We start from the raw sequence: 24,469 nt of genomic DNA on the forward strand, positions 1-24,469 counted from the left end.
AACAGTGCACATTCAGTGTATTAAATCATGCGACACTCGAATTGTTAATAATTGTCTGGGAATGATACAACTGCGATACAACTTCGTCCCTAATCTCATGACCATGAAATCTAGCGTTAAACCTCAAAATAAAAGGAGGATTGTTATTGATATCGTCACCAATCGTCCTTTTTTCTTTCATTTCGTCTTTTAACCTCTATTTGCAGGATGTGGTAATGAAAGGAATACCCTCATCATTAGTTCAGGACTGATGACCAGACACTAACGAACGAACATTACGGGGATAAACATCTATACAGAAAGGTAAAATCATGCGTAGACTAGGGTGAAAATAAACACCGATCAACAAATCGTTAAAGAACTATCATTGTACTTTTTTTAAGTTTCTACTTTAAGTTATGCTGATACCCTCATGCACAATCGATTTAAAATCATTGACTCAACAATATTACACACACCTCGTTGATTATTCCCTATGATACCCCTTGAATACACCAAATAAACCATGAGGGAAAATAATATAAACCATTTCATTGATATAAAAAGTATAAAATGAAGGCCAGAAAGGGTTTGAAATTAAGGAATCATTAGACAAGTCCTTGTTGAAAAGATCTATAACAGCTCTTTAAAAAGGTTCCTGAGATTCCCGCGCATGCTTGTAAACACCAATGTCAGTTTTTGGCGCCAGATCATTCGTGAGATCCTTCAGAGAACGGAACCAGTCCTCTCCATCTGATCTCTATCGTCTGCTCTTTAATGTTTGTTCAGAATACTGCACACCATTGGACATTAAATCATGTTAGGTATTCGATGGGCTTAGGATACCCATGGACTTGAAATTAGATTTATCTGTTATTCAGTTATAAGACCTTGCCGGAAATTGACGCAGTTGTTTTAAGTGTAGTAAAGTAATGTTCTTTAAGGCTATATAAGCCTTTATTCATTTTCTGCATGTTTTCCTTGCTCGTTTAATCAATTTGAATGTTCGCATGACCATTTAAGCTACGAAATCACAGAACAAGTTTAATAGATTTTATACATATTATCATGTTCGATATTTCACATAGGCTATCGTCAATACTACCATTAACTATGTTGACATTTGCCGTGAAATGAAATTTATGATCATCTTTGTATTTGCCGAGACAAAGACAGATCAGAAGTTGTCAATAATATTTAATCATGATTAACACTATTGTCTGTACTTCCAAATTGAGATTTTCACCATATGTACAGAAAAGATCAACTGAGAGTCACACGGTCATGACAGTAGCTTAAAGTTACAAAATGCTCTTATTTAGACACTAATGTTTTTTCCCCAAAGTTGTGGATTATTCCTTCTAAGTTTCCATGGTTACCATTATAGATATATATATATATATTCTCTCTACTTGGACATGTCAATGGGTGATTTAGTTTATATCGAATCCATGAAGATACCGTGTTTCATTTTAGATTTTGTGTGCAGATAAAGGGGAAGCCAAACTTTTGTCTTCCCTCCCAAAACAAACAGAAAATGGACGGTTGAGATGCTCTAATCACCTCAATAAAAGTGAGTCAATATCGTCATCGAACCGCACATACTCCAACGAAAGTCATACATCTCCACCGGGGAATTTCCTGCTAAGGAGACGGTCAGGGTTTCGTTTGCTCAGTGATTGTGCGAGGCTGTTAGATCATGGTTTAATAACAGTACCATCAATCAAAGGGCGTGTGTTTCAGAGATCCAAAAGGATGCCTTCCGCTTTTTCCCGCCCAAACTGATGATGCAGGGATACCGGACAGCATCTGTTTGCAGAGAGTCGTGATACATTGTACGTAAATTCGATAGGTGTATTTACTTTGTAAAATGCACAGTGCATTATGTATACACTGATGTATACGGTACAGTACAAAAAGGGGAAGGTTGGCGACATTATAATAGTAAGCGAATAGTAGTTATTCATTCATGATATCAAATTACGACTGTATTTTACAATGTATTTTGATGATCTTAACTATACATGCAAATCTAACCATTGTCATGGTTGAAAATAGATGAAAATTGATGAAACTTGTCATGTGGCCCTCTTGGAACGTCGTAGGCCAAATTTTAGGACGACATAAATCATTAGGGTATAAGATAATTGGGTAAATTAAATCAAGGGGTATTCTACAGTAGTTTACCTCCTTCGAATAAATATTCCTGATATTTAATACATTAACATAATCAATCTAATCGTATTTCAATCCGGGATTTCAATCAAGACAAGTGATGGTGCAACCCTCCCATCAACATCATTCGATTTCTAGCCATTTCAAAACGAATGGATGACGTTACTTTGTTAAGTTCACAATTTACAGATCAATACAACTTGTAATATAGGACTAGACAAGGTAGTAATTACACCCATTTCAACTCTCTTAATCCTTTTCATGATGTCAATCCAGAGACACATTTCGAACTTATAATAATACCATAATCCACCCCAGGTATGCTGGCACATAAATCAGTCAATCAAGACTTCGACGGACCAACCAATCGATCCCTGGACCCCCTTATCAAAACTATGTATAAGACCCTAAATGGGCTATCATGAGTCCCTTATTGTAACATTGCTGTGAAGAGTTTGTGTAGAGCGCCATTCATGCGACGGGTATTTTGTTTCGAGCCAGGAAGAAAAGAGGATAGACCCTTTCCACCGATCAATACCCGTAGGCTAGATCTGAAGTCACGGCTGAAGAGCTTGCTAATGATAATGTAGCCAAGTGGATCGATAAATGAGTATGCGGTATTGTATACCCCCAGACACACTTTGGAGACTTTGTATCTTATGAGTGGGACTACTATGATTACAATGGATCGCGTTGCTTTGATCGAGTTTCAGAGGTTGTTTGGTTTCGAATGGTAGTTGCAGCCTCGGCAGTTGTTTTTAAGGATTTGATGTAGATATACATGTAGTTATACCATGTATACCAAGGAGATGTGGTCAGATAGTAGGCGGAGCTGAAAGTTGTTCGAACTTGTACTGACTGAAAGTGATATATTTTGAATTAGGAAGGAAGTAAATGCATCAGATTGTGGAATACTAAAGGGTCACAGGTATGTATGAAGTAGGGTTTCTGTTAACATAGTATGTTCATGATAATCCATAATGTATGGATGCGGTTTGATAAAGGATGACGGCACAATGATGTCATTAAATGTTGATGAATAGAGGGTTAGAGTAGAAGTATAAGTGTAACCAGTAGTAATAGTCGTAAAAATACTAGTGGAGCAAGAAGCATTTCCAATTTAATGGTTATCGGTATATAGTAGAAGTTGCAGTAGTATTAGTAGTAGTGTTAGAAGTAGTAGTAGTGGTAGAAGTATTATAGTGTAGATGTTGTTGTAGTAGTAGCAGTAGTATAAGTGATGGTAGTAGTAGTAGGAGTAGTAATATAGTAGTAGTAGTAGTAGTAGTAGTAGTAGTAGTAGTAGAAGAAGAATTAGTAGTAGTAGTAGAAGTAGTAGTAGTAGTAGTAGTAGCAGCAGCAGCAGCAGCAGCAGCAGTAGTAGAAGTAGTAGTAGTAGTAGTATTAGTAGTGGTAGAAGTAGTAGTAGTGGTAGAAGTATTATAGTGTAGATGTTGTTGTAGTAGTAGCAGTAGTAGAAGTGATGGTAGTAGTAGTAGGAGTAGTAGTATAGTAGTAGTAGTAATAGTAGTAGTAGTAGTAGTAGTAGAAGAATTAGTAGTAGTAGTAGAAGTAGTAGTAGCAGTAGTAGTAGTAGTAGTAGTAGTAGTAGCAGCATCAGCAGCAGCAGCAGCAGTATAGTAGTAGTAGTAGTAGTAGTAGTAGTAGAAGAAGAAGAAGAAGAAATAGTAGTACTTCTCCTACTTCAATTCTACTACTACTACTACTACTACTACTACTACTACTACTACTACTACATACCACTAGGCAACGGTGGTGATGGTGATGATAATGGCAGTAGTAATTAGTAGTAAGAGTATATATGTTTTTGGTATGAGTTTGAGGGGTAGGGGTAAGTGTAGATGTGAATGTGATTGCCATGCTTAGGAAAATATGATATTTCAAATTGATACATTCAAGCACCCTAGATTTGCAAACAAACTTGTCATTTCCAAGCATAAAATCATGAAATTACAAGATTTAGGGTATGACTTATAAAGCACCGCAGGGCACACCTTATTACGCTATCTACCTAAGACGTACTACACTTCTAATACACTTCTGAGAAGCCCCCTCAACCTGTCAAGTCCCTTACACGTCCTAATTAGTGACAAGATCCGACAGATTTCACACAAGCACAGTTGGGTATTGTCCACCCCCTTGCGCCTATTTTGTTGAAATTCTTAACGAGTATCATTTCAGCAAGCTGTCAAAAATGAATTTCTCTCATTAGAATGTGCACGTCAGGGGGTAGTCGTCCCATAAATTGTAACCCGTTATATGTCGTCCTCCTTATTTAATGGATATTTTATTCAAAATGACAATTCATTGCATTTTATCGAATGTTTCATAAATACGTGTTCGTCATTTTCAAAAGATTATTAAAAATGTCATCAATAATTGCTCAGAAATGTATTGACTTATCATGTAGAAGGCACATTGCGACACCGCTCATGTTACTCTTTGAAACGGATTAAAACTTTAAAAACTTTGCATATTACACTGAGCGTTATCTCCATTAAATTGATGATTGTCTTAGTCATCTGTATGGATAATTTACTCAAATTTAATTAAGTTAATTGGTTCTTGAAATTCGACATTATGTTGTCCTCGAAATCTGTTTGGAGAAATCAAGCACAAATTAAATTTTACATTATTGTCATGTTAATGTTGTGTTATTCCTTTCAATTATCTCGTTTTCGGGCGACATAGAATATTTTTAAACATCGAAGTTAAAAAGTTACTGTCTACACTAGATGACAGATTGGTTATACAGAATAACTGTACAAAGTACAGGATTGTCAATCAACTTTCTTCCTTTTCGTCGAGTGTACCTGTTATTTCTTCTGACGAGATGGAACATCACAAAATTATCGGCACCACGCTGGTCTTCTGACGAAACGCATCAGCCCTTTTCCTCTGTTTTGTCTTGAATAAATCTTGATGGTCTCGATATTTTTGGAAAATGGGTGGGCCAGATGACAAAGGTCTAGAATCGATGGGATTAAGGAATGTGAGAGAAAAGAAAAGTGTTGTGTTAGCCAGACTTGACCAGGTGTGGGTTTCGGTTTAGATTACGCCCATGATGCATGTATTTATGTTTCATGGACAAGTGTCCTGTCCCTACGCTTCTCGACGTGATTGCATTCATGTTGTATCGCAGTGATATGATATCAATTCCCTTTTTGTGGCAGTTGTGTATTTCACCATTCCAACAATAACTATTCAATATTAGTCACTTCCCATTCGATTTTCTTTTGATTTGAAATGATTTGTCAACTGATAACGACTCCTATCAACTTATCTGAGCACAATGCACTCTTGTTGAAAAAAAAGACGCCATGGCAGATTGCAATGTATTGACGCTGTGGTAGTATCAATTCACTGTTATCATATTCCATGGTAGTTTGCGCGTTTCAATAAGTCAATCAAATCAATGTACAGTGTGTTTTTTTACCATTCAATCATGTAATCACATAGGCCTATTAAGAAGACAGCTAGGGATATACCTGCATCTTCTTCTTACAAGATGAATATGCACATCAAATTATTTACTTAAGATAAGTAAAGATTATTGTTACATATCATATATATATCATTACATATACGGGATAAATGAGATCATTAACAAATTGAAAGATAATGTGTATTAATATCCAACAATTAATCAATGCAGTATTTATGCTTTTATTACCATATTATGTACCTAAACATATTCAGATACCAAATCTAACTATGGATGCATTTTCAGCTAAACATAGGAAACCCGTGGTCTCATACTTTGCACGCACTGCACCTTTGATCCACGTTCTTAATCTGCTCTTCTTTTGTCATGAGCATATTTGTGAGAAAACTTCACACCTTCGAACCCCAAAGTCTTCGCTCTAGAATGATGTTTGTGATCTCCCATTGTGATCCTGGTATACCTACCCCAAGTTTCTATAGCGAAAGGAGACGGAGTAAGAAGGGATAATCGCAATAAAACTGATTTCTTTACCCCCGAATAATCTATCGGCTTGAAAGTATTGGTTCGGACCCAGTAGGTGGAAAATAACTTGGTTCAAAGGAGACACCATTCCCTTTTGTCTGGGAGAATAATTGTTACGGTTTCTCCCCCCACAGAAGACATTGTATCTGTTTGAGCTTCGCTGCCGTGACGATTTGAAAAGTTCAGAGCCTGTCGAGTGTATGTGCTTCAGGTTTAATAAAAGTGGAAGCATAACTCTAGTGGATAATTGCCTGCATTTAGGTAAGGAAGAAAGACGGCCACATAAACTTTCAAGTGTTATTGGAATGACTTATTCAAGAAATAAACCCACTGCAATTACGAAAGTAAACGATCTCTTTCAACCTCTGCTTGAAAATTGGGGAAACATGAAGCTACTTCAGGCTTTCCCCCGAAGCATCAGTTTAAGTAATGTCTGTTGTACGGACTTACGACAATAACTGAGAGTATGGATCTCAATAGCATTTGAAATAATTCTTCCCGATACCCTCTGACATTAAATGACATTTTATTTTTCGGTAATCATAGTTTTCATTCTTTACCACTTTATTTCGATAGTCATGTGTATAAACATAAAAGTTTAAACTTTTATTTTATTTTATTTTTTATTATTAAAGTTTAAACTTAACGTACTATTGATTTATTCCCTTTTCCCCGAGATTAAAACCTACAGATGTATAAATCTAAGTAATTAGTATGAAACTTAATTATGTTTGTCAGGTGTGGATGCTATATGTTTTGAAAATTAGATCGAATCACTTCGTTTTAATTACTTTACTTCAGGTACTCATCAAAGTAATGCCGCTGCAACCACAAGTTCCAGTAGACGATATCGTTTCCATGTAGCTTGTATACCATGGTTTCACGGTATCACAATCCTGGTTGGGTCGTCTGCTTTCACAAGGCGACACATTTTACGCGCCAATCAATTAGCAAAAAATAGCATTGTTCTGATTCATGAGTGTGTATGAAATATTTCCTGTGTGTGTATTATGGAAGACTGAGGTCTTTAGAAAGAAAAATGACACAATATATTGTTTTCTGTACGAACGCTGTCTCCTGCTGTGGCGACACCTTCTATTTTCATGGTGGTCGACTGGTTTCGAAACGAGAGTTCTCTGCGTGCGCCGACGGGTTCTATTGGCGAGTGTGTTAAGTCGGTGACCGTGCGAAAATTGGTAAGGATCAAATCATAATTTGTGCGGTCTCTGATTTCATGATATTCTAATTTGATAGAATAACCCGAAGTATGTCGAAAATCATAATCATAGAGGCATGTGCGTCCCATTCATAATCGACAAAATCAGCACTGTGGTGGATATTCAGTATTATAGATTTTTTTAAGAACAACGCATCCTCGCATAGGCAAATATTGTGAGATGATGTGTTAGAAGACTAACTACTTTGGCAAGATTATGGATACCTTAATGTATATGTGATTCGTTGTGAAAAGTGTAGGAACAAGTCTAAACCGTTGTTTTTGTCACCATGGTCATGCACTGTAGGTAAGTAAGTTACTTCCTTGTTTCCTGTAGCTTGTTTGGCAGATGTGTGTGCGAGAGCTCATTTCGTATTACGATGACAATCTCTATTAATACCAGTCTTTTCAGGTAAAAAATCTTGATAATGCTCATTACGTATCTTATAGAGATGGAACCAAATTGTATACACCAGATGATATATACCAGGATATCCCGGGGATTGCAAGTTATGTCAACTATCCCGATTTTATCAAATATTACTTATTCATTTCAACATTTCAAATGATAATTTGGATAAAAATGAAAATTCAACGAAACCATCCGATTATCAATAGAATCCCCCCGTTTTTAAATGTTTTCCCATGTCTTTCGAAATTCAGCATGGATGTAGTGTGCGGTTTACTGTTATGCAGAAAACCGTAAACCGTGAATGTGACGGTATTCTGTTGACTTTTTTGATGTTCTGGAACATTTGGCGAAAAACAAATTTACTTTGTCTCGTGACGAAACAAATTTGTTTTAGATTTTAGACTTTCGTCCTTCTTATAATTCTTAATATTATAATACACTATCACTCATCGACTAGGAATGTCTAAAACAAAACATTCCCCATCTGGACCTGGCATTTCCCACAAATTTACAAAACTTTTAAACTTGAGATATAAACAAGTGGATTTGCTGTTTTTAAACCACGTAGGTGGTTTGGTTGTTTTCCCCAAACAACGTCTTTGTTTTCTGTTATATGGGGATACGATCTCGTATAAATAATGAGATTTGCTTGTAATCTCCTAAATTTATTATTTGAAATGAAGGAAATTGACTCCACACCCACACCAATATAATCAGACACGCAACCACCGGTACATCCGCATTCGTTGTCTAATCCATGAGATAGAATCGCATCATCACTGCCGTAATGTCTTTTTATTTCAGAGTTGTGATTGGCACGAGGTTGAATGAATGTGAAATATTTTATGAGGATTCCCACCGGTAGCTGCAGATTTGATGTTGTCATCAGTCATGCTCATTCTTGTGAGGTCTTCACATGAAGCTTGTGTATGCATCGAGTACCTTAGCTACAGAACATTTAAACTTCAAGACGAAAGTAGAATTGTCATGAGTTATCGGTATATGGGGCGCGACGGAACCAGAGATAGAATGAGCTGTGGAACGAGGCGGGAGTAGGAACACGATTGTTGATTGCCCACCGTCTCGGGGGCGTACTCTTTATGGTTGGGAAATAAGTTTGCCAAACCTGCTAGCTAATGTGAACCAAATATAACTGTTGTTAAAGGATACAGTTGACAATCGTTACTTTTTCTACATGAAAAGCAGTGAAAGTATTGAACCCAGAAACGATGAACAGCATTGGCGGGGACCAGGGGGGCGTTTCATCAATATTTTTGTCCGACAAGTTGTCAGATCTGACATCTTTCCTTGATTTTGATTGGCTGAGAGGCACTGTTACTATGGTAACTGTGGGATAAAACAGGACTTGTCGGATAAAACATCCGACAAGTCCTTTCATGAAACGGTTCTTGATGTTGACTGGAGACATAGCGGAGCAGGAACATGATGAAAATGAGGAGGAATACATCATCGTCATTTTTATCATCATCCTAACATGATAAAGATCCTTGTTGTTTTAGTGAGCAGCATGTTTATGTTATGACACGATTTATCGCTCGTACATAAGGTTTGGTAGATTGCATGAAATGTTGTCGGTTTGTTGACAAAAAATCACGTTTTTTTTCAAAATCCATGAAGAAAGACATTGAAGTGTTTAGTCTAGTAATATGTTAAACCATCTTTTATTATGGTTATTGAAACCACCAACATGTCATAGTTTGCTAACCTTGTAGACCAGTCTCCCGATAATTTAAATACATATTTCCTGGACACTGTTCTCTTATCCCCCTTATTCAAGTCAAGTATAGAATAATTTCCGTAGTGATATGAAAATGACCTCATCGCAATGTTGGTAGCATCATCTCAGTAACTTCTTCTGCTCTTAGGAAAATCTTTGTGAAATTTGAGAGATTTTTCTCATCTTCCTGGACGCCAAATCTGGGAGTAGGTCCAGGATTATTTGAAGATGCCTGGATTTGTGAGGGCTTTGTGACTTTTCCATGAGTATAATATTTTCAAAGGAATATTTTACTTTCAAAACCACTTGCATACTGTCCCCCCAATCTTTTGTCAGTTTCATGGGATAGAATGGATGTAGAAGTTGGCTCTTTTAATTGTTTCAGTAAAATTATTTTATACTTTAGAAAGGAATGGTAAACATTTTTTTTCTATAGATGCTTCTTTCGCTTTTTCGTCACCCCTGAATTGCGTACCCATGTCGACCCCTAGATCAATCTCTGAATATTTAAAGAGTGCAAAGATCGTGTCTGGAAGTCGTTTTGAGATCATGATCCCTTCATAATGTCTCCTCAATTGAAAATAAGTCTTCGTCTCTGCCAACCGACGAAGAGCATTATAAAAATGATGATGAGTGACGCTGTCTGTCGGTTGCTCTGATTGTATAAACTCTTGTTGAGTCTCGTTTATCGACAATGCTCTTGACCGGGTAAACCTTGAAGAAACAGTTCTTTCTAAACCTTCCCGTAACGTTCAATGCAGTCTTGAAGATTCAAATTGGGGTACTTTTCGTCTGTGTTACGTTTTTAAAGACACAAAAAATAAATTTTCCAAGGGCGACGATCTGAAAATGCGTATTGTGGTTGTTGGTCGCCTGATCAACGAATGGGTAAGGGGGATTTTTTTTTCTCGATATTTACATTTGGAAGAACCTTTATTCGTATGTACTTATATCGTTATTATTGTCATCACTATCCTTATCATCATCTTTATCATCACCACCACCATCAGCAGCACCACCATCGTCCTCATCGTCATCATTTCATGTTGATGTGATATATTCTTTTAAATTGTCTGTTCTCATCGCCTGCATGTGCGCTTTATTACTTACAACCTGACAAAATCCAAAAGACAAGGCTGAAACCACTAATTTTTTTTCAATTATGAGTATAACGCTGATTGAGTTTTGAATTTCTCATTAAAATGATAAGCATGATTGTCCGTGCACTTTCCTGAAAAGTCAATTGAATTTAATTTGAATTCACTTTTTTCCCTGCATCCATGCATATGCTCTCCAAAATATCAATCAACTTTTCTGAGTAGCTTTTGAGACCGACCTGAAACACATATGGTTTTGATGTTTTCCTTTTAATTATTAACTAATCAAATAAGCCCACGGTTGTACAATCATATAGTCATATCTCTCATTTAGAACCGGTTATTGACTATCGTTGTTGGTTATGGCCTATGCTTTGTAATCGCAAAGAATTCTAAACAAGTTCAGAATACTTACATGTCATCATCATAATCAAAATGTGATAACCCTCATCAACTGCACAGGTATTGAACGTAGGGTAACCCAGCCATGTGCTGCAGTGACTTGTCTGACCCCCATGGCGTGGTGCACTGATGACAGTAAACATGGGCGTAATAAGATCGACCCTTAATTCCAATATGGGGGAGGGGTGACGGGGGCAGGCTAGGATGGGCGTTGATTTTGAAATGGGGGTGGATTAAATGCCTGTCAAAGTTATGTAGACAAAAAAGTGAACTGTTGATTAAATATGATGTTTGAGTTATTCTTTATTTACGATTTGCATTGCATTTGGACCATCAGTAATTAGCGTTTGTTATTTTGGTTGGGGCATGTCACCTGTTCGGAAAGTAAATATAAATTATGGTCTCATGGCATAAGCGCTATAAATGCAAAAAACGTATGTTATACATGTCATACACCGGGAATGATGCTAAGATAACGAGTAGGATGACGAGAGTCCATATAGACGACCCGGCCATCCTTTTTAAAACCACCAAATTTCGACTTTCGAATTCATTGGTAATCGAAATTTTAACAATTGAAAAAAAACCATTTGTATGTGGGATTTTGTCCAATTAATGCTTTATCCCAGTATTTTATTCACAGAGAGTGGTACAAATGTTTATGAACCCCTTTTTCGTCCACTCACATTTTTTTCTGGATTTACTGTTAACTATGTTTACAACCAAACTCATGTCGTATTTTCCACGGCCTATAGAGTCGAATAATGTGGAACAGTCATACATGTATATATGAAGAGGGGCACTTCTCCAGCCCCCTTCGCCCCTTTTGAAAATGAGACCGCCCTTATGCCTGTAAATATAGACGACAAACTTGATCTTTTGACATCAACCGGTAACGTGGTGTAACACCGAGGGAGTCTAAGCATGTCTGCACGTTGTATGGTAAGCAAGACGCTGGTCCAAATGTTTATCCACGACTGACACATGAATAATATTAGCCCCATATATCAATTGTATTCCATCTTATGAGATGGAGTGTGTCTTAATAGATCGACGAACATTATGAGTATCTTATAAATTTTCGTTAAGCATTTATTGAGCCATCATGCACTCTTGTCTTGATTTTATTCATCGCAATTATGTGGTGATTCGACAATATAACTGTGATTCAAGTACTTGTTGTAGACCTAATATAAAAGACACCGGTTAACACTCTGATTGGCAAAACATATTAACAGCAACAACAAAATCATCAATAATACAAACATACTCTGATAAAACTTCTCTTACAAGCCGTAATTTTATAGTCATCTGGTAATTGAAGGATCCCTGATTCTAGTCGATTTGCCAACATTTTATTTTTGGGGTCTGGGGAGCGTTTCATGAAAGGACTTGTAAGACGTTTTATCCGACAAGTACTGTTTCATCCGACAGTTACCATGGTAACAGTGCCTCTTAGCCAATCATAATCAAGGAAAGTTGTCAGACCCGACAACTTGTCTGACGAAAATGTTGATGAAATGCTTCCAGAATTCTTGACAAAACGAGCAGAAGTTTACAAGAATATTTTTTTGTTTTGTTGTTTGTTTCAAACCTGACTTTCCAAGTTCAACGTAATTAAGTTTATTTTTAGAGTATTTGAAAATATTTTGCATCATCTGTTTAGAATTTTTTTTTTTGAGGGAAACAAATTGAGGGCTAAGTGTCACGACAACAGCCCATCTAAAGCGGAGTGACTTGATATAAATCTAAATGATATATCTTTCATAAAATGAGATAGGTGTACGTCTTGGACTGTAGGGGGTATATAGTTTCTAAGTGTTGACATGTTTGGAGTTCTTGTCCTGGGATCAAGACATCAGAAGTGACGTCAAGGTGATAGCGACACTGACAGGTACATCATAGTGGTGTCGTAAGACATGAGAGGAGGGTCCCCATTTAATTTACGAAGCAGATCTCCATGCAGGAGAGTCAAATCAAGAGGAAGAATATCTAGTTTCCAACAGTTTTAAGGAGCTAAACAAATATGTGAGATACAACAAGAAAAAAATGAAATGCTGCTGTGTCACCGTCCAAACTATTCTTCAAATGTCCCCACCCCCTTTGGACAAACTAGGAACAACGTCACTATATTTTAAGTGGTCGCTGCGTGATATATGTCGATGTTATCGAAATTCAATCCACACTTGAGAGAAGGTGAATATTTTCATTTTTCTAGTAACTTCAAATATGAAAGGTGTCAGTGGGACTTGTCGGGTCAAAACTGTCAAGTGTCGTTCTTTTTCTTACTGGGTTGGTATGTGATCTGTACTGATTAGGTTGAAAGCAAATTACTTGGGAATCGCGTGACACTGGCCCGAAGCGACAACATATTTGATTGTGCCCTTTTCCCTCAAATTGAAATTTCATTTTCTTTCTTTATTGCTCAATTATCAAGTTTTTATTACAGGGTTGTCGAAGTAATGAAAGTTTAATGGGGTCGTAATGATCGAAAATGTGAAAATGATGGTGATGATTTATAAATAAATTAGACCGTGAAGTTATTGGCGTCTCGGCTGTTGTAATCTAAAAACTAATGCTTGATGATCATTGTCTGCAATTTCACGATGAGTAAAATTTGTACCGAGTCCCTATAGGTGCAAGGAAATAAGAAAATTCTTCGTAAGGACAGAATAAAATGAAAGAATAATTTTTTTCTGGTAACTGAAATTGGTATTGACTCTGGTTAATTCATTTCACCTGACTGCAAAGAGAGTGTATGGATGCTTGTCAATAGGTAGTCAGAGGACTAGCGGTTTGACGTCCTTTCTGCTGGTCCTGAGGGTTCTATGTTCTAACTCATCGACTTGGTCCGAATCCAAGTCGTCATTTTTGTGAGATCACCGGTGATGCTAAGGCTGGTGTAAGATCTGTAAGAGATGCTGCTGATGAGGATTAATATAATCATACCTAAATATTTCATCAGTTTTCATAATCAATATACACTTATTACGATTAACCACCACACCACGTCTATTGTGTCTCGTTTTATTGCAGAATGATGAAACGAAATGATCTTTGAAATCACCGCTGATCTCGATAGCCAATCCAGCTGATGACGAAATATCCCTTCAATGATCACGGTCAGGAAAATGATGAAAGAGCAACCATGGGTCACCCTCGACGTCATTGCCTTCATCGTATTAACAGGTAACGATTGTCGAAGTCATTGGCCTATTATGAGGACAAGGACTATTGTTGGGAAGGGCAAAAAAGGTCAAAATTAAGAATTGAAAAAAAGTAAAAGCTGGAAAGTAAAATTCTCCTTCAAATTAGGTAGCTATTAACACAAAAACCCAGAAAATGTGAGTAGAGTTCAATAAAGGTTTTATGAAATTTAATCTTTTTGAATCTGACAAGCAACCAAAGAAGTCACCGGCGTCAACGTCAGAAATTATAAGGGGGCAATTCCATAAAATATGAACGTCTTCATGACATTTTCTGTCTCTGATTTTTTGTTCTTTTGATAGTCTGTAATGCTCTCAAACGACCATGACCTGGTTAGATTATGAAGTGAAGTAAGATTTGAGAAAAATGGGGGTCGGACGTACAAAAAAAGTTGATAATTTTATGGAAATGCCAGAGGGACGCCATTTGACAAGGGCGACGTATTCCCTATAGTTTCTATACGCCACTGTTTGGAGTGTATATGACAAAATTAATGACTAATTGGGTAATGAACAATGATTTCAATGAGGAAATGAATCTTAGGTGACAACAACCGAATATGATATTTCACACAAGAATAAGAATAAAGGAATTAACCTTAAGAAATGCCGAAAAGAGTTGTAGAGAGGCATTAATTTATTATCCAACTAGAGTTTTTTTTAAAATATATTTGTACTTTCACATAGCTTCTGTTTGTTTTTTACTCTTGATAATGAATATGGCATACTGTAATTGCTTGCGAAATCATGAAATCTTGAAAAGGAAAATAAGATTCCTCCATTAAAATTAACTAAACCATCGCGAAATTCAAGCTAATAATAATTATTATCATAATAATAATAATAATAATAATATGGGATTTGTAATGCGCCAAATCCACTCTGCAGAGTGCCCAAGGCGCATTAAAAGGATGAAAAGAGAGACAAAAGTACATGATTATACAATGATAAATTAAGGAACTGACAATTTAGAGTTAAGTGTATCAATATCAATAAAAATTAAGTTACGGATTATTGATTGCTTCAGAAAAGGAAATCTGACCAAGAACATGCCACATCGGGTCCATGGTATTACCAACCACAATTTTCTGATTGTGCTCATCACATCGATATGCATGCTAACAGGTTAACACGTGCGATCTGATATGTGTCTCAAATGCTATAGTCCCTTATCACTTAGATAATTAGGTATTCAAATATTAAATAGGTGACCTCATCTTAATCTGTAAATATTGACATCGCTTTGAAATACGTGCTTAGGCATGCAATACAAGATAGACAAGTGGTATAAGTCTGTTCGTGTATTAAGCTGCTAATTGATTTATTTGATAACATGCCATCATTTACATTTGGAAACTGGAATGAGGTTGCAATTAGACGGAATTAAATATTGTGTAATTTTGCGCACAAAGTGGCAACTTGATTGGGTTTTAATTAACCCGAGTACATGAAATCATTTATAAAGTATATTCTCAACAGATTGTATCGATGACATTGTCATGATTGTATGCTAACTTGACAATACTCTATTTTATGATGTCTTTTTCTCGTGGTAATTAAAAATGCAGTCAACATTACGATGAATGAATGTTATGGACTGCCATCTTAGGAGTAGTATATGAAAAATATATCTATCAACATGAACAAACCATGTTACAGTAGTGACATGTCAAGGTGGGTGTCGTTATTATGCCTGGGGTGTTATCGTTTTGATCAATATGAAATATGATTGATCAGGATCATTACAGGGGCCTGTGAGGATGGTAGATAGCCGTACCAAGGATGTGTTTGAAGCCTCTTGTTCGTACGAGTTATCGTCATCTGTTTAATGTCGACGTATTCCTACCAAATTCGTTTGATCTCTTTGACTTTCGTGTTCTTAATTGTCGAACGATTAAGGAACTCGTGCCCCTCTGTACCCCCTTCAGCTTTGTCACTTTTTTTAGGAAATGGGTAAATGAGATGTAGCATGTTTTGAAACGGAAGGTATAAAGCCTGCTTCTGCACTCAATAGCCATCTTACAAGACCATACAAAAATCAATTTCTGATTTGTTTTGACAATGCAATTAATCAAAATCTGGAGGGGGATGCCAACGTACGATGGTTCCCGGTGCCGTGTCGTATTTTCACTTGAATATGTTTTGTGTCGGGAACCAGCGAAAATCGTCAGAGAAATATAACCCATCCTTGTTTATCTGACATCATCAGCCGATATTGACAAGGGTGATGTAGATGTAGCCCTGTGAGGTGTGTTCAGATACGAGGTATCACACACGAGGTATCACACACTTATTTTAATGAAAATAAATATAGAAATGAAGTCTCAAGTTATCATGAGGTAAAATAGACTTCTTACTGCATGAGTTTAAGTTCAATCCTTTTTTCCCCAGAATGTACGCAGTGATAACCAAATAATGCTATACAGGCTGGTTTACGACGTGAACTTTCGGTTCTTTGATAGTTTTAAAAGTTTAAATTTAAAGAATAATGTTTAATCTCTAAACAATGAATATTAGAACTTTTGACACTTTGTATATTATTTAAAATACCTGATCAGGTCATATAGTAAATCAGGTTGTATGAAGCGTTTTACTTCGTCTAATGGCATTATACTTGTTTTGCTTATTAGTCAAGTACGCCTAACAATGAACCTACGCATAGAATGGTTTAAAAAATATTTTTAAAGTTATATAACCACAAAGATGAATATATGAAGATGCTTCATTATTCGCGATTTTTATAATTTTCATCAGCTCAATGAGGAATACAGACGAATTGTTTTTAATGTGGGTTTCCAGTGCTATGGAATAGAATACGTTGTGGGTTGTGTTTTCGGTCATAGTAGCGTCTGGAGATGTTAGTTGTAAGATTGGTGGGTAATAAAGCTTCTATTTAGAGTAATCAGTATAAGATTCGATCCGAAATATGGAATTATGACATGTCAGACAACTCATGACATTACATAAATATATTTCAGATCGAATCTTATGCTGATATATTTGAATAAAAATTTAATAAATTTCATGTAATAAATTTTTTTTTAGTTTTACACCAAACCATATTTCGTTTAGATGATCCAGTGAATGATGCTTATGAACACGGGGGATGATAATGATGACACTCCCATGGTTCATGTTTTTACAGTAGTCATGATAGGCGTCTGTCCCGGTAGAGTTATGACACGCGAACATACCTCTTCTAACATTCCTCCATCGTCAGTATAGACAGGTATATTGGGTTATTAGGAAAGGAGGGTGGGATCAGCATTGCAATCATTTCTTCTACCAAAAATCTTTAAAATACCCGAATAAGGTTTAAAATGTTTTAAAAAGAAAATGAGAATGGATATTAGGCAGAGAAGGCATAGTGATATACTGACTTACAGATGTTTTTTTAAATTAATATTCACACAAACAAAGAAATATATCATTGTATTGTATCTTTGAAGAAAAAAATTATAAATTTTTCTGGAATATCAGCCCAATTTGATTATCGCATGCCAGAATTAATGTTAGAAATAATGTGTCCGCTTTGCTCTCTCGTAAATTCCCAATAGGAATCTACTTCATTAATTGAAATCGCTTTTCCTCAAAATATAATTTTGTCTCATTTCATCAATGGATACAGGAACAAGAGAAGACGATATCCTCTTGTATAGCAATTTCCTTTGCCTTGGCATCTGCCAATTTGTTGAATATATATAGAGTTTGAATGTTTTATCGCTAATAATCATACAATATCATTTTTTATCATCCTTTTCTTTAACTCCAACGGTGACAATACTACACAATATAATACAGCTGATGAATATAGATCATTTTTCGCGTTCGCGATTCTAAAATACCACGTTTTTTCATAGGGTTTAAACAAAAATTTATTTTAAAAAATCAATTGTTGTGAGTAGGTGCATCATCAATCAAGAGCTCCTTGGCATCCCGAAGTCTCTCATCTCGTTGAACTGTCAACATTATACCACAATTCTCTCGATCGACACACCTTTTCCCGCTTCTCTTGCTGTATCGATCCTGTAAGGAAATATTGAACTTTGGGTTTAATGGATTCCCATCTCATTTTTTCTTCCCTAATCCTGCAATTTCTCCCACACACGGAGTTCACCGTACAAAGTAGAGTTCCTGTCTCGAACTTCACCCGTCTCTCCTTTCAACATTCTATCCCCCTAAGCCATTGCCAAAAAATCCCTTTCGTCCTTTTCAATCATCCGGGTTCCCCCATTTTTGGGTGGATTTGAACTTAAAGGGGTAGCGGGGGGGGGGGGGGGGGGGGGGGGAGGGTGCATTCACCCGGGTGCATTCACACCCAGCAATTCTTCCTTTAAAGAACGAATACGGAATAATGTTATGTAGGGAAATGTCGGCGCATCATATATCGATTTACGATGCACCTACGATTCAGATGGCTGAACATGAAACCAAACAGGAGTGACTTTCTGAGAATGTGCTTGGTAAAAAAAATGAAATAATGCGTCGATTAGGTTCATTGGTGAATTTAACAGCATGTTGCAAGTTTGTGGGTGAACACTGATCACCGGAGATAATCAAGTATAATAATTTCCTTCTTCTATTCTTCTTTTGTAATATCAGAGGAACATTGATCATGAACGACAATCCTTTTATTAATGATACTATTGGTTTCTAAATCCGGGACTCAAATGAAGCGTTCATACTTTGGCTGAGACACTGGGAATACATGCCTTTCGTTAAACTGTTGTGTTCAAATAACAAAAAAATAGTGTATACACTATTTCTGAGAAGGTATTCTTCATATTTTAGTCTAAAAATATTCTCAAATCCTTTATAATTTTGGATCGACTTGTGTGAAGTTTGACAATCCGTAATCCCTGAACCACGTAATCATCCAATAGCAAATGTGTCTTGCAGAATCCCTTGTTGCAGATGGTGTCCGGACGTTTGTGTATGTCATTGATCAACGCCATAGCCTTTTGTCATACATATTTTCCACTACAAAAATATCAGTCGTTTTTTGAGATTGGTAGTGGAAATGCACCTGGAATCAGGAAGGATCGATAATGAATTGACCACCGGTTAAAGAGATCGTGATCCCAAACAACACGAACTGGATTTAGGTTCTTTGCGGCGAGTCAGATCACATGTCGGACTCTGGATTAAACTAAGAACATGGAACTTAGATAGATTCGTGACACAATTCGCTAGTTCATGCACGGATCTGAAGTCGTATTTCGAAAGTTAAGACTGTAGGGGACATCGCTTAGAAAAACAGGCCTACTTGTGTACATGGCTAGTGAAAAAAAGGAGTTCTTATGGGAATCCCATGGGATTTAAATGATATGTAATCGATGGTTCATGTGAAAATGTTTGTCGTCATTTTGTAAAACATACTCTGTTTTACTAAAGTACATACAGTACACAAAATGATGAAGTGCACAAATTAATTCTTATTTGTTAGTATGAAATAAAATTTTCACTAAATTTGATGTTCTTCTTCATTCTTTTCCTTGCAGTCTTACAATTGGTCAGTGGCCAGTTCAGCCTCCAGGCTCCAACCAATCATGTTGCTCTTTCTGCAAACGTTCGAGTGTCCTTCACCATGTCAGAAATAGGACTGTCTTACCCTCCAAACATCCTACTGATTGACCTAAGTAACGATGCACTGAGGAAGAGTAAGTCTGTTCCATTGTCCCTCACCGGGGATGTAACATTCGAGTGTAGCTTCTTTGACAATGCAGGGACTTTTCAATTTCGGATGCAATCTACAAAGAACACTAGTGAAATCTTAGCATATAGTAACATTATGAACGTAGCCTGGCCCGATGTTGAGATTAGCGTCCCCACTGATCTTGTTGCATCAACAAGAGAGTTCCAGGTAGCAGCTGTAGTGACTTCAAATCTGTGCCAGAATATGAGACATAACCGCTATGTCATGGACATGCTGTTGGTGTATCATGGGAAAAATCTGGCATCAAATGTGCAGGACGCCATTCCAGATGGTCACGGTGTGGTAGCGGACTCGTTTCCTGTTGGTGAATTCACTTTGAATAACGTCATCACTGTGGACTTCGGGTGTCGTTCGGCGGATCGTGCCGGGATCTACACGGTGATTCTTCAATCTGATTTCAACCAGGAAACCGTCGCAAGAAGCAGTGTATTTGAAGTGACGCCAAATGAAAATTACGGGGTGAGCGTGTCAACGGGAGGAATCTACCCGAATTGTTCTGGAGCTGGCCAAGTGCAGCCGATCATCGTCCGGGTCACCCAACCACCTTGTGCCAGCGATGACGACACCGTAAGAGTCCTTGGTCAGACGGAAACATTCTCCTACACACCCTCTCTATCTAGCCTCGTACATATAATGGAGAAACGCATTTTTAATCCAGATGATAGCTTACAGTTTTTCTGCAGTGACTTCAGTGAGATCTACTCAGGATTCTGCTTTCATTATGTGAGCATAGCAAGGTCAGGCGCGGTTGATGACCAAGCATCGGTCTGCATACCTCTAGAATATGAAGGTATATATCTATGGTAGATATTAAACTCTATTCACATATGAATTTCATTGAAGTTATGAGAAATGATTGAAGCATGAAAAATTCAGGCTCTGCACTATTAGAAAATGTATCCTTAAAATAAAAGAAGTTCCTGCAGCAGAGTCTCGAGAACACCTGTAATCTTACCAGATTGTGTAATCTTACATTATGTCATGTAAAATTACAGGAAATTGGTATTCGGTGTATGCAACCTTACAAATTCCCTTAAATAAAACATCATTTTCCCTTTTTAAACAGACATGTTCTGTTAAATTGTAGAAAATTCCTGTTTTATGAATTTACAGAATGATTCTGCTATTGCTTTCTGTAAATTTTTTTTTTTTTCTTGTAAAATCATTTTTTTTTTTAAATAGTGTGGACTCAATTTCTAGTGTATAATACGACCATGGCAACGTCAGTGTCTGTCTTTCTTACAGTCTCACTTTGAACTTTGAAATATGTCTTGTTTCTTTCCATTGGGTACAAATATACCAAATTATCTTTAAAAGGAGTCTAACTGGTGAAACGCTCTACTTTTCGTGCCACAATTTAAAATGTAGCAAAATTACGACTTCAATGAAGTTTCCGGTAATATGTCAGTAAGCAGTTCCTAAAAGAAGGAAAATATAAATACGGACATTATCACTCCAGTTGGGTGCCAAAAAAGGGTTCCGATAAAAACTTCTGGAAAGTACAGACATTTTGATAATCAGTATGGTATCATTATTACTATTGTCATGTTGTTTTCCTTATTCAAATTATGTCTCTGTCATTCTTGCTTTGTCAAGGAGAGCCGGTGGATGGACGATGGAGCGAGTGGTCTCAGTGGGGTTCGTGCACGGCGACCTGTGGTCAAGGAGTACGACATCGATCGCGGTCGTGTACAGACCCGTCACCAGCAAACGGTGGTGCCGAGTGCACTGGTAACCTACTCATGACGGAGTTTTGTTCCTTTGGACCTTGCATAACAGGTGATATTTGGTGACTCTGCGATCTTAAGAGTTAATCAGTTGATTGAGAAGCGGATTAAAATATTCAATTATGATGCTGATAGAAAATGTCACGGTTTTTGCCATTTAGTAATTTTAATAAGTTGACCTGATGATAATACCTATTCCTTCAACCTATGAAAAAGAAACAGGTCTTATTGTAAAGATGTTTCTTTCTTCATATTCTTGGAATGGCTCTAGTATCTCAACATCTTATATTGTCGAATCTGAAAGATTGGTGTGATCTATGTAAGATTTTATCCAATATTTGTCAGTATTATGAACTGATGTGATTAGAAAATTAATCAAATATATAATACTAATTTTACAAAGTTTAAGGTCGGGTTATGTTACGTTGATGATTTGTTAGATGCACTTGGTATGCATATGCAGATGTATTTTTAAATGAAGTCATTTGAGGATCTTTCACCACACATTATTTTCAGAACCGCCCTTAACACAAAATAATGTTTATCTTCGTCTTAAATGTGGCATAATAGTGAAAATACCATACATTTCTCTTCTTTCCAGCGCCTGCCTCTGTTACACCCACCACATTCGGTCCCACGTGCTATTGCGGCTGTACCGTGACTGGCAAGGAAGGTGGTATCCAGTCCAACCCTTCATTCTGTGAGAACCGAACCCTCTTCAAATGGGTCATCGTCGCGCCGGATAACCACAGCATCCGACTCGAGTTTGTCTCCTTCTATCTCGCCATCCATAGAGAGTATCTGCGCGTGCGTGATGGTGAAGATAGGGATTCCCCTCTCCTCGCCTACCACACGGGCGTGGCCCTACCGGGACCCGTTTCTACCACTGGGAACTCCATGTATATTGAGTATAGGGTGGTGAGAGGTGGTAACTTGGATCAGATGGGCTTCAGCGCTGTCTTCACCTCGCAAGGTGAGTGAATGGACGAAAACTTTGACTGTAGCTACTGACAAAGACGGAATTACATAATCACATCATTATTTCCGCGATGTGTGATGGCGTCATGATTGTAAACGTTCATTGTAATAAACACAAATTTAGAAACAGTTAGTAAGTAAAGTTATTTTTATAGTAGCATAATATGATTGAGTTGTAATCTTGTAAGATTAAAATTTGTAATTCGGTTTTGGATTCGTTCAAAATTTGTGAAGGAAAAAGCCCTTATAAATTACCTTTTATTGCATACATATTAGGATATTTTTAGTGGAGAATATACGAGGTGTATCTTGATATTTTAACCTCAGTTGAAGTAAAATTTGTATTTCTTTGCCCAGAATTACCAACTAGAGAAAGAAAAAAATCTAAATTTGGGTAAAGACACCATGCATATAATATATATATGAGCGTTGTGGCCCAGTGGATTAGTCTTCGGACTTTGAAACAGAGGGTCGTGGGTTCGAATCCCAGCCATGGCGTAATTTCCTTCAGCAAGAAACTGATCCACAGTGTGCTGCACTCAACCCAGGTAAGGTAAATGGGTACCGGTAGGAAGTAATTCCTTTAAAAGCTGTGTGCGCTATAAACGCCTAGCTTAGCCGGGTAATATAGGAGCGCCTTGAGCACCTAACAAGGTGGATATGTGCGCAATATAAATACCCTATATTATTATTATATATAAGCAGCCTTTTTAGGGGAATTTGATATAAAGGATAACATTCGAGAAAAAGGGCATTTTGGATGAAATAGGAGAAGAAAATTAAAGGTTTAAACAAACAAAAAACATTGTTTGATCACCTGTTTTCTTTGGAATTTTAAATCAAGTGAATTATTGATGTCGCTGTGATTAATACCGGCTCCTCTACCCAAATTGTAATGATTAAATTGCGATTTTTCATTTTTCAGCAAGAAAGAAATACCACCTATGCCTATGCTCCATTGTAGCATTACTTGGAATGGCAAAACGGAAGATTTTTTTTTCAAAAACACAACATTGTCAAGATTACATGCGTATTGTATTCTGCCAATACCATGTTCCATTTTTAACATTCGTGAGACGTCATAAAACCATTCTGGTGCGAGCAGTCCGTAAACTCAGACATACACATGTTCCCAGTGCCGATATCACCATGACAACGCGTTCAAACGTTGCCATAACGACCCGAGGTTGATCATACCCTACGGCGATAGGGGTCACGACCCCAATTACCCTCTCGATCCTTTGATAGAACTTCACATACTGATGGATTTTTCGAAAAATAATGTGAGAAAGATGCATTGTTTTAACCTTGAATCCTAAATTAGAAATACCACCCTTGTAATTATAAGGGGTGAAATATTTACTTGAAATGTTTTCTTCAATAAATTTCGTCATCAAACACTCCCTTTTCAGCTGTTTCTCTGTTACTTCGATCGCCTACTGACAATTCAGACTTCTTCAGTTTTGATATTGAGGGTTATGTGAGGTGTATTGTTTTAGCCTTGAATCCTAATTCTGGCATCACCTTCATAGTGAGGACGTGAATAAATGTTTGCTCAATCTGTAATCTTCAATTGTTCTCGCCATCAACCATTAATTTTAAGCTGTTTTTATATTTTTCGTTCATCGACAGATAACTTTGTTTCTTTAAAGTTTATTTATTTGTGATTAATGAAAATATTTTGTAAGAACAAAATGTGTGAAAAACCCGGAATATAATGAAACTCATAATGATAAAATATCTTCATTCAAAGTAAAGTTGCTCTGAAGAGGCATTGGGCTTTAAAAAAACAATGTAGAGAACTAACTTTAAACTTAAAGTCCAATATTTATTTC

At 36.9% G+C, this 24,469-nt stretch overlaps 1 protein-coding gene across 4 annotated transcripts in view; it reads left to right on the forward strand.

Annotated features, from left to right (window-relative positions):
• The first annotated feature begins 204 nt into the window (after positions 1–204).
• The window catches only part of LOC129262041 (uncharacterized), a 32,635-nt gene continuing 8,370 nt past the window's right edge, over positions 205–24,469 (forward strand). Inside the window, exons 1-6 of one of the 4 annotated variants that reach the window (XM_064100312.1) lie at positions 205–303; positions 1,514–1,814; positions 14,044–14,196; positions 19,715–20,719; positions 21,526–21,708; positions 22,258–22,629. In XM_064100312.1, coding sequence (XP_063956382.1) covers positions 14,121–14,196; positions 19,715–20,719; positions 21,526–21,708; positions 22,258–22,629 — 1,636 coding nt within the window. In that variant the 5' untranslated portion in view covers positions 205–303; positions 1,514–1,814; positions 14,044–14,120. Of the gene's footprint in view, positions 304–1,513; positions 1,815–5,990; positions 6,404–6,931; positions 7,339–7,378; positions 7,666–14,043; positions 14,197–19,714; positions 20,720–21,525; positions 21,709–22,257; positions 22,630–24,469 lie in introns of those variants that run through there. The other 3 variants (XM_064100310.1, XM_064100314.1, XM_064100311.1) reach the window with 3 other exon arrangements.

Source organism: Lytechinus pictus, chromosome 5 (genome assembly GCF_037042905.1).
Source record: "Lytechinus pictus isolate F3 Inbred chromosome 5, Lp3.0, whole genome shotgun sequence".
NCBI lineage: Eukaryota > Metazoa > Echinodermata > Echinoidea > Temnopleuroida > Toxopneustidae > Lytechinus > Lytechinus pictus.